The sequence below is a fragment of the Vipera ursinii genome, assembly GCF_947247035.1.
Source record: "Vipera ursinii genome assembly, chromosome: 14".
Taxonomy (NCBI): Eukaryota; Metazoa; Chordata; class Lepidosauria; order Squamata; family Viperidae; genus Vipera; species Vipera ursinii.
In genome coordinates this window covers 737608-748721 of record NC_139527.1, presented here as the reverse complement: position 1 = coordinate 748721, position 11114 = coordinate 737608, and the positions used below count along the sequence as shown (strand labels likewise).

Below are 11114 nucleotides of genomic sequence, written 5' to 3'. Positions count from 1 at the left end.
CACATGCACACACACACACACACACACAGAGTAAGAAAAAGATGCATGCCCCGCCTGGAAATAACAGGGAGGTTGCAGAATATAGCACCCCAAGCCTGGCAACATTGGGAGTTATCATTCCGCTAGCATCCAGCGACTTCCCTGGACGAAGCATGCTGGCTGGGGAATTCTGGGAGTCCAGACAGCTTAAAGTCGGCTGGGGAATTCTGGGAGTTGAAGTCCAGATAGCTTAAAATAACCAAGTTTGAGAAACACTGAACTAAGGGCTCGTCTCTCTTCAAAAGCCGCCTTTGCAATGGCCAAGCAGCAGGCTGGATGGCTTGCCACCCCACATGGGGGTACCTCCCAGGCTAAAACGATGCTGCCTGTGGCTTGGTGAGCCCCAAGGTCACCGTAGTTCTCTGCCACTCTCTAATTTAGCTCGGGCGGAGAGACCGTCCCTCCTGTAGCCCTGTGGAGACGCTGGAGCACAGGCCTAACCGGCAATTTAGCTGAATTCTCTGGCTAGGCTCTGCTTGTAATTTGGGCTATTTTTTATTTTTTTTTCCTCTCTCTCTCTTTCTCTCTCTCTCTGGTTTTCCCTCCCTCTCTTCCAGCTGAGTCAGCACCTCCGTGCCCAGAGATTGCCAACTGCTAACCAGCTGCAAGGACAGTTTTTGTTGCGTAGCGTTTGCACACCTAAAGGAAATTATTTGACTCTCGAGAGTCTGCTGGCATCATTCCATTGCTTGCAAGTACTGGTAGCCTTTGACTCACTGCCTTTCATTTAGCAGCCGTTTGAAGTTCACAACGGCACTCAGAAAAGTGACTTGCGAGCAGTCCTCGCCCTTACGACCATTGCAGCATCCCCCACTGTCACACAATCAAAACGGGAGCACTTGCAGCCGGCAGGTGTTTGGGATGGCCGCAGCATCCCAGGCGCAGGGGATAGCCATTCGCAATCCTCTCCACCTTGTCAGAAGAAAGAGTTTGGGGGTCCACCGTGAGCCAGGGCTACGCAAGAATAAATAAAAAAGAGATCCAGGCCGCTGGGAGGAAAGAGGAACTCTGTGTTTGCAGACCTTAGCCTTTGATATGCAGATTAGGTCTGGGTAACTTAGTGGATTTGGGGGTTTGAGGAATTTTGCTAATTTTAGTTGATTCACTGAGTTTCAGCTTGACTGTCAATTACCTAGTGGGAGACACTGATCCTCAGACCTTTGTGGATTCTGTTAATATTTTAAGGGAAGATAGAATAAAATATATTGGGATATAAAACTTCTCACAACGTTTTCCAACTCACAGATTTTATTAAAAGGCATCAGCTGCAGCTCCAAAAGACTTTTTAATAAAATTTGGGACTCGGAATAAGGCCCTTGACAGACTCGTGATGTTTTGCCCCCACAGATTAAGCTGGCTCTCCTCCTACAAGGACTAGAAGCATGTTTTGAAACCAGATGCCAAGATTAGGAGGAAACTAGGCTGAATGTTGGTCTCTCTGAAAGGCCGGAGGGAAGGGCTCTCCCCAGCCAAGGGCTGTTTTGAGGGCTTTCGATCTCGCGTGTTCCAGGACACACTGTCTTCTTCTGGGGCTTTCTGCACTCTGCGGATGGAGCCAGGAGACCGACTGTTGGGTCTACGGCGTTAATCTTGACTGTCTTCTCTTGGGTTATCTGCGGCCTTGGCTTTGACCAGAAAAATCAAGGCTGTTTGGCTTTGCAAGCCAGAAGCAAGGAGAGGGAAGGAGAGTTAGAAGAAGAGGGAGAAGAAGTATCTGAGTGTCTTTTCACAATAACTGGTGGCTTTCCTAATTTGGAGTACCAAACAAGGCTGCCCTAAGAATACAGAGAACTGAGTTCTGCATCTGCTGATCCAGAAAATCTTAGATTCTCCCCTTCTTAAACTGAGACCATCGTTCCTGGCAGCCTTGAAAGCCTCCGTAACTCTTCTGGGCTAGGAAACCCTCCCAACGTCTCCACCATCCCAGAGATGGATGGGTAGATCTGAGCGGTTGCCCAGCACTCAAGGACCACGGGTGCCACAGGATCCAGGATCCTTAAGGTGGGTCCTGGGGAAGACCATCCTGCAACTTGCTTTGGAGACCCCACAAGGAGTGGGAATGGGATGCCTTCTTAGACCCTATCTGTGTCCCAAATGGACAAAGGTACAGGTCACCTGAGTATCAAGATGAAGCCTTTTGGGATGGATCCAGCTTTGACCACAGCTGGCAGAACAAACCAGGCTCCCATTGGTGCAAATGAAGCTGACCCTTGGAACAGTTTGCCCTGTGCCCCATCCAGGGCCTGACCCCACCCCAGGCGGTTAAAGGAATGAGCCCTTTGGGGCAACGCCTTGTCAGTCTGGAGCTTGGAGAGCTAGAAGGGCCAAGTGTGCAAAGCAGGGAAGGCAGCGCTGGCTTTGCAGGTGGGGGCCAGTTCAGTGAACACAAGACATGCACACACACAAACACTTCTTTCTTTGGAAGTGGGCTGCAGAAACGGAGTCTTTTGGCTGAAGCTCAATGGAGAGCTGGTCCAGGAGAGCCGGCCTGGGCCTTGTGGGCATCAGGAATGCCTCTGATGTGTCCGAGGTTGGCTCTGCAGGGATTCATTGTGGCCACCAGGGGGGCCCACCCATGCCGCCCAAACGCCCACCTTGAGGGAGGAGTACTCTTCCCCAACCGCTCCGTCCCCAGCACAATTTGGTCTCCGTGGAGCTCTGCAGCTTTGCACGTGGCGATGAAGGAGGAGGTGGAAAGCCCCACGGCTTTGTTGAAAGAAAACCACCCTGGGGGGAACTGCAGGCCCTTTTTCCCCCAGGAGGCAGTGGGGCCTGTCCTCCATGAGGGCCAGCAAGTTGCAGTGTCCGGAAGAGTGCAAATGAAGAGCCCAGAACTGTCTGCATAGGGGCACGGCCTGGCTTGGGGGGTCAGGGGACAGATTCCCGGACTTCTTTGGGGCAGGACTGGGTATTCCCAGCATCCGCCAGCTCTCAAGTTCCCACCCCAGTTTGCGTGCAAATTAAATCCAGTTGCCTCCATCATGAACCGCTGGGTGGAAAGCACCCCCAGCTCATATCCGGCCTTTCTCCGCTTGGATTTTTCACTGGCAAAAAATCCCAGTGACGACTCCATCGGTGGCTGGGCAGAAAGAGGTGCCGCAAGCAGCATTCCCTGGCAGCAGAGCTCAAGCAGGACTCTGTGCCTCTCAGGATGGGAGAGCTGATTCATCCTGATGGAATGAAGGCTTACGTTCCCAACTGGGACGTCAAGGGAGAATTAGCCTCAGAGGGATAAATCCCAAAGGCAGGAGGAACGGAGAGGTGGAGAATGTGTGCCAGGGTCACAGCCTTGGGGGAAAGGGCTCTGAGTCTCCTTGGGATGGGCTGGCACCGGGCTTCCTCACTCAGCATCAATGGTAGAAGGGCGGGCAGCTTCTGGGCAGGCTGAATTGGTAAGGGAGCCCAGAGAAGGAAGACTGGCAACAGAAGCATTGGCACCCTTGCAGATCCCCTCCTTCCAAACCAGCCTTATTTGGAGAAAGTGTGCCCACAGAGGGCATCAGGAGGGGCACAAAAGGCTGAAAGAAGCCATGGGTGGGATCAGAACTACTAACAGACTAATTTAGAAGCTTCAGCTCAGTGTGGCAATCTGTGGAGGACGGATGTTTCCTGCTCCAATCGCTTCCGTTTCCCGTTTCTCTTCTTTAACCTTTTGCATCCAAGGCACGTGGATGTTGGCACCGGCTATCTCTGCCAAGGAAGTGCCCCACTCAGATAAATGCCTGGAAAATGATGCCCGCTTGTATTGTACCTCAGGGAAGAAAATGCAGAATGCCAGGGTAAAGTAAACACTTTTTAAAAAAATAACGGACGTTGATCCTCAGCGACTCTTTCTCTCGGTTTGCAATGCCCCACCTGGACCCTTTTCCTGAGCTTTTCCTTTGCCAATTTCCACACTCTTGGCAGTTCACAAAAAGGGGCACTGGCCTGTAGATGCTCCAGAGGGAAGGAGGGGGGGCCACAAGATCCAGGATCCACACGGCCTCTTTACAAAGAAGACTCTGTGCCAGCACTAATGGGGGTTTAGGCTGGAGCACATCTGGTTTGAATTGCAGAGCAGGGATAAATCAACAACAGACAAGCGGGGAGGAGACAGGAGCTAGCAAGGAAAGACGGGACAAGGAGAGCAACACAGTCCTTGGATCCTCAAGACAAAGCAGACGCCTCCCCTCGCAATTGCAACAGCAGTCAGCATTTGGGGCAAAGAGAGCTGGCAGGCAGACAGAAAGAGCTTGATGCTGGGCTTTCCTTGACAGGCGGGTGGAAGCAATAATGGATCAAATTCCAGTGATTTATGATGGATAGATTCCCCCCCATGCCAGCGCTCACCAACTTTGCTCGGGCTGAGAATAATGCTTAAAGGCAAAATTCCTGCACGTTTTGGTCCTAGTATGTCTATATCCCCCTTGCATTCAGTGTAGTGTCAAATGTGCTTCTAAATTGATGCACAGTTGAAGTGTTTTGTGTGCGTCCACGTCTATAGAGCTCTGGCTGTGTGTTTAAAATATATCAACATCTGCAAATATCAATAAATAGGATATAAATAGGGAGATTGAAATACCAGGTCTAAAGTGATGTTTACACTTCTCTGTGTTTCTGATGGTCTTCCTGGTTTGGGGCGCCCTCCTGTGGCAAAGAGGAGTGTTGCCATTTGCTGTATCGTGGGGCTTTCCGTGTTCTTCAAATGCTTCTCCCAAAATGTCAGGAGTCAAGGATGCGTCACAACTCCAAGGAGCATTTCAGGCTGGGAAGCAACAGGAGGGCTATGGTGCAAAATCTGAGCAACCCATCTGGGAATTTTTCAGTGCTTTCAAAAGGTATTAAACATTTCTTTAAAAAAAAAGTTCCTCCAGTTAATCTAAAAAAAATAATAATCCAGAAGTGGATGAGGTATGTGGCATTTCTAACATATTTGCAAGTGAAGGGTTCTCCCCAGATTCTAGAACATATTCAAGCAAAAGAAGAGAATTGCACAATAAAAGATTTGTCTGTAAACACCCCTGAAATTTCACAATCCAAGTCAAAAACCTTTTTATCCGATGCTAGAACAGGAAAAAAAGTGTTTCCATTATGAACATCTGAGGTCGGACAGCACTGAGGTAGATTTCAGTTTTGTAGGATTCTATTCATAAACCAACAACTCGTCAGGAGCCAAAAGTCCTTTCCTTCCTTCCTTCCTTCCTTCCTTCCTTCCTTCCTTCCTTCCTTCCTTCCTTCCTTCCTTCCTTCCTTCCTCCTTCCCTCCCTCCCTCCCTCCCTTCTCTCAAAGGGGCTCTTTTGAAAGCTGCAATTTTCTCTCTCCCTTAAAGGCAGCCCAGCTTCTGCCTCTCTGGGCATCTGGCAGAATCGAGACCCTGCCTTAACCGCAGTGGCTGAAACCTTCCTGGGGGGTTTGCAAAACAAGTTTCCATCCCAGATCTGCATCAGAGGCAGGCCTGGCCCCCTGTGAGTCATCTCCAAAGGCCCAACGAGATCTTTCCCTCTCAGGCTGATGTTGCAAGATTACAGGCAGAAAAGCTTCTTGAAAAGGGAACATACAAAACCTGTGAGTTTTCTTAAAAAAAAACCTGCCCATCTCTAGCGCTAAAGGTCTGGCCATTGCTTTGAACTCAGGGGCCAGCTGATGTCCATCCTCTCTCTCCCACACAGAGGAAGAACTTCTAGAGAGCTTCCTCAGAACCTGCAGGTTCAGGAGAAGTCTGGCTGAGATATATTTCTGGGAAGCTCCCAAACCTACTCTGGAGATTCTGGAAGGCAGTGGAATTACCCATCAGAATAAGAGGTGGATAAATATGTTTCCTTTCTGCAGTGATGAGAAATTAATTCTACCCATTTCTGCACCATTTCCCCCTCTCTTTTAGTCAAAAGTTCACAGACGATCCATCTGCAATTTTGGCGATATTTTCCCCCTAAGTATTTTGCTGATTGTTTTAACTTAATTCATACCATTTTTACAAGCCGTTTTCCTTCTTTCCTTTGCCTACAATGGTCTCCAATGTTTCAGGATTGCTATCACAACAGTTTTTTAAAAAATTGCACCTCAAATTTAGAGACTAGCTGGTGAAAAATGAAGGACTTTTCTGCAAAACAATTCCTACTAAGTGCCAAAAAAAGAGTTTGTGGCTGGCAGGCGGTACCCATGACCAAGTTCTGGGTGGTGAGGAAGAGAAATCAAAACAACAAAGTAGAAACAGGGAACCAGGAGAAAGTTGAAGGTGGATGAGGAGGGGCTGAGTAGTTTATAGATACAAGGACCCAAAAACAAAGGGCAAGAAGAACTTCTCTTTGTTCTGGCCCCTGCTGGTCAGGGGATGATGGGAGCCGAGTCCATTGAGAAGGGCCTTCCCTATAGCCTGAATTGGTGTGGACAGACAAAATACTTGAGTGGGGTGAGGTGGTTTCCTTGCAAATAGACACAAGAATGAAATAGCAATGGGTAGAGGGGAGGGGAGGGGGGAAGAGAAGAGAAGAGAAGAGAAGAGAAAAATTTCCTTTATGTTTTGTTAAAAAACTGGAAGAGAGAAGAGTAAGTTTAGAATTGAAGTGAGAGCAAAATCCAAGCCAGGCACAAGGAGCCCAGAAATTTTCTCAACATCCCACAACAGGATCCGGGGTGGGCCCAGAATACCATGTTTCTGCACTGGCCGATTTGTTCCAGGGATGCTACAACCACTGTTGCATTTCAAAATGTTTAATTATTTTAAATGTTGATTACTTAAGACTCCCCCTCCAGTCAACTCAATTTCAAACATAAACCCAACTCAAAAACACTCTAGAAATCTTAATTCTCTAGTAAAATACAAAAAAAGAGGAAATGTCTAGGTCTGTTCTAATACTGAGATTTCACGCTTCACTTATTACTTTCTAGACATGATGGCTTCAAAAAAGGAAACGAGACCTCTTCCTACGGCAGAGGAGTAGCTGAATAAGATTTTCAGGGTCTGGGGGAACAGAGAGGACCTAAGCCTTGAGCTCCTGGGAGGAAACTGAGTAAAATCTAACAAATAATTTACATATTTCAGAATGTCTCCTTTCTTGATCCCTAATTTGATCTGCAGGGTTGCAGAAAAACACTATGCAAAGTCTTGTTTTTAACAAGCCACAATAGTTCTCCAAGAAATGACAGTTTGCAAAATGTAAATGTTGGGTTTCTATAGCAGGCAAACACATGCATGAGTCAGTGCGATGGGTCCACCCAGATGAGAAGACACAGATGTACCACAGATAGAGTCATCTGGGTGCAGAGGACCATCTTGGAGAAGATCAAGAGGCTCTAAGAAGGTGGACCAGAGATGTCTGGAGCACCACAAAAGCACCCTGTTAATGCTCTGGGAGGAAGCTGTTCAGAGTTAGGTTGTCCGCCTCCGTCTCGGATGCCGTCTCCCCGAGAAGTTGTACTCGCTTCACCTTGGACTGCCTCCTGCTCCTCTCCTCCTCCTCCTCCTCCTCCTTTTCAGCAGAGAGCAGGGACGAGATACAGACCATCTCTGTGTGGTTGGCCTGGCCCAGTCTGTAGGCTCTCTTCTGACGCCACAACATGGTGGCCAGGACACCAGAGCACACAATGAAGATGGCGGCCACCAGAGCCAGGAGAAGGATGGCCAGCAAGCACTTTCCGATCAGAAGGTTGGTGTCCTTGGCAAGGGGAGACTCCCCTTGGGTGGTGGCTGAAGACCCTGATGTGGTAACACCCAAGCTTTGTCTTGGGGACCCTGTAGAAAAAGCCAAGGCGGTAGAGACCATTTCATCCAGCCATTCCTGTGTTTTATGGGGCTCAGGTGTGGCTGTTGCAAGGAGAGGTTTCGCCCTTGGATTGAGGCCTGGCCCACCTGCGTCCAAGCTATGCTTCTGGATGGCTGTGGAAAAATCTGTGCCATCTTCCAGAGTCTGAGATGTAGACAAGATTTCATCCAGATGTTGTGGCATTGCAGTGGAACCAGATGTAGCTGTTACGAGAATAATTTTTATTTTTGACTTTAAGTCTGGCCTAGGAGAGTGTGGGATGTGCTTCTGGGTAGCTGTGGAAAACCCAGAATCGTCAATCAGATTGTGAGAGGACGCAGTAGATACCAGCTCATCCAAAAATGCCAAACTAGGTGTGACTTTTTTTGACCAAGAAGAGAGTCTGTCTTTTCTTTTGGAGACAGGCCTGGTGGTCTCAAAGTCTGGCTCCAACGTCACCGTGGAAACAGGTGCCTGAGGGGGCTTGGAGGTGACATCAACCAGCCATGGCCACGTCACAGTCATTTCCTGGGGAAGCAGCTTGGGTGCTTGGATGCTAGTCTTGCTTTGGGTTTCAGGCAGTGTGTTCTTCAGAGAAGCTTTGGATGCAATTTTGGTCATAATCTCCACAGGAAAGGAGGTGGTCCCTCCCTCCAGAACCGTTGAGGTGTGTGAAGCTGTTGGAAGGGCAGGAGGCCCTTTGGCATGTTTTGTGATTGGGTCCCGTCCTTTTGGACTGGGCGACTGAGAGGATCCCTTACTTCCATCAGCTGCTGCTTTCCAATCGCTCGTGTTGGCAGGAGACTCCACGTTCTTCGTGCTGGTGCCATCTCGTAGGCTCTTGAAGTCAGCCACTGCGAGGAAGCCTGGGAGAAGCAAGGGCAAGAAGAGCCAGCAGGAGGCCATTTTACCTGATGCAAGTAGGAGAAAGAAAAAGACGCGGGTTATCGGGTGTCCACACAAATAACCCCCCTCTACTTTTTCCTTCACAAAAACATCTCCAGCATAGCTAAGAAACCACCAAAGTAGGGGGCTCAACATCCAGCTTACCTAGTGAACAGAGGATGGGAAAAGGTCTTTTATCTAGATGATGAAAAACTAAAGGAGGTCAAGAAAGATATCCGGAGCACTTGGGCTCCACCTTACCCCACGTTTTAAGATCCTCATTTTTGAGAACAACTTTTCTTGCTTCATTTGGGCCAAGAGAGATGCTCACCAGAGAGAAGGATCAGTCATACCAATATTTACGTTACCCACCCCCATGGAGATATTTTTCTGGCGTTCTTGCACATAGATGACGGCCAGAACCACCACGTAAGAAGCCTGGACAGTCCCTGTAAATTAGCTCAGAGTTTCAACTTCAGACAATTCTGGAGGAGGACTGACTAAGAAAGTTTCCTATGAGTTTACCACACGTTGCAGCCCAGCCTTGCTCTCTTTTCAGAGAGGTGGTTGTGCCCACTTGCTCACTTTCATAAGAAGGGAACACAAGCGGCTGCCACCGGTTGAGCCAATCCAGTTCTTCAGAACTTGAAGTTCTCAAAGCATCAACTTCTTTCCACGGATCCACATACGGGAGGAGCATAGCACAAAAGAAGTGAAATTTGTTTGCTTATCTTCACTAAATCAGGGACCCCAAAGCAACTTTCAACCAGCCCCATCCCTGGGAATGAAGTTCTGGATCACACCTTCCGCAACCCAGTTTGCCTCCAGGAGCCTACCACCTCACCAGAACCTGAGACTCCTTCTTCTCCCCACCACTATCATCCACCCCCACAATGTCCGACTCTCTTAGCCCACCAGTTCAGCTACCACCCAAAGGAAACGTAGCCAGGAGTGTAAGCGGCCGTTTGGTCCAAGAGCTGGAGAAGGCATCTGTGACGGACAGAAGCTACCCTCAGCACCGGCTCTTTTGGCCGCCTGGTTCTCCTAGCCAACGCCGAGAGAGAGGTCCCCGTGCCTTCCCCTCCGGCTGAGTCCGGCTTACCTGCTAGGAGGGAAAACAGGAACCTGTTTCAGGGCACCATGAGAATGCGAAATCAGAAGTGCGGTTCGGAGGACACATGATGCAGCTTCCTTGGGGGGCGGGGGGAGAGGAAGAAGGCTGTGCGTATGAGCAGCAAAAGGAGAACTGTGGTTATGAGGCTTTGCAGCGGATCAGGGCCGAGGAGGGGAGGTGTTGCACTTTCATCAACAAGGCAGTTCTGGGCTTGGCTTCTCTGCACCAACAAGGTGCAGGACCAGCTCAGGTTCAGGGGCAAATATCTGGATGGCGACACGTCTCTTCACAGGTAGGCAGGTTAGGCCTAAGAAGCCCAAGGCCAACCGTCTGGAGGAGGTCTCCAAGGACCCCCGTCGTGTAATGTCAAATTGGTCAAAATAAACCTGGAAGTTTCCAAATCAAGGGTCCCAGAGGCCAAGATCTGTCTGGAAGTGCTGTAAGTTTGGGGTGTAAGGAGTGACACTAGGCTGGGTAAGATGCAAAGGGTCTGGGGTGAGGGCAAAGCCATTGGGTGACCCCAGAGCACCTGGATTTTGAAGTAGGGCAAGCAGCTGATTTGCACACGGAACAGCTGTGAGATTGCCTGTAACTAATCCAGCTGTGCTCGGTCTGTGAGCTGCTGCAGAGTTCCTGAATTTGGGGCGAGGACCCTGCCGATTTGAGATTTCTTGCCATGCCTGGGAGGAAGTGACACAGATATGTAACCCACCAAGTGTCACTTCACGGAAAGGAGGCCAGGTGTGAATTTTTGCAGGATCAATTTCCTTTGCCTCAGAGCTTGACAGGGAGATGCTGGCAGGTCATCCACTCCTGACCCCCCCCTTCTGTTCTGGAATATTCCCACCACCTCATTCAAAAAGACTACACCTCTAGGTTTCTTACCTGCACCATTTTAGCAAATTTCATTTTTTAAATTTTTATTTACAGATGTATGCAGGACATAGGGTGACTCCTCTCCCCCACAGAGCATTATATTCAAGTGTGGAAAGCGAATTGCATTTGCACCTTTCCACCCAACATCCTTTAGTGTTCTTGATGGTGATCCAGCCCTCATACAGGCTGTGTCCCCAGACCCCTGGATCTCCTCCAGAGGAGGGCAGGGACAGGCACGGGTGCTCCCCACTCCCCAATAAGTGAAAAGATCACCTCCACCACCTCAACTTTCTCACTTGTCTGTTTTGCCATTTGCCGCCTCAAATCTGGCTGCAAGCTCACCGCCCACACCCTCTTGGGCAACAGTGCTCAGACCTTCCCCCCACGCCAGGATCAGGATGTGGTGCAAGGAAGGAGAGCCCCACCTAGCTCCCCTGAAGCTGGGCGTTGGTTTCATGCTTTCATGCGGGGCGGAGGC

At 49.5% G+C, this 11114-nt stretch overlaps 1 protein-coding gene across 1 annotated transcript; it reads right to left on the bottom strand.

Moving 5' to 3' along the window:
• Positions 1 to 6720: 6720 nt before the first annotated feature.
• On the bottom strand, positions 6721 to 9290 carry SELPLG (selectin P ligand). The gene is made up of 2 exons (XM_083373883.1): positions 9232 to 9290; positions 6721 to 8672 (listed from the first exon to the last, which is right to left on the bottom strand). The coding sequence occupies exon 2, from the start codon at positions 8665 to 8667 to the stop codon at positions 7360 to 7362; it is 1308 nt and encodes a 435-aa protein (XP_083230009.1). The 5' UTR covers positions 8668 to 8672; positions 9232 to 9290; the 3' UTR covers positions 6721 to 7359.
• Between the last annotated feature and the right edge of the window lie 1824 nt (positions 9291 to 11114).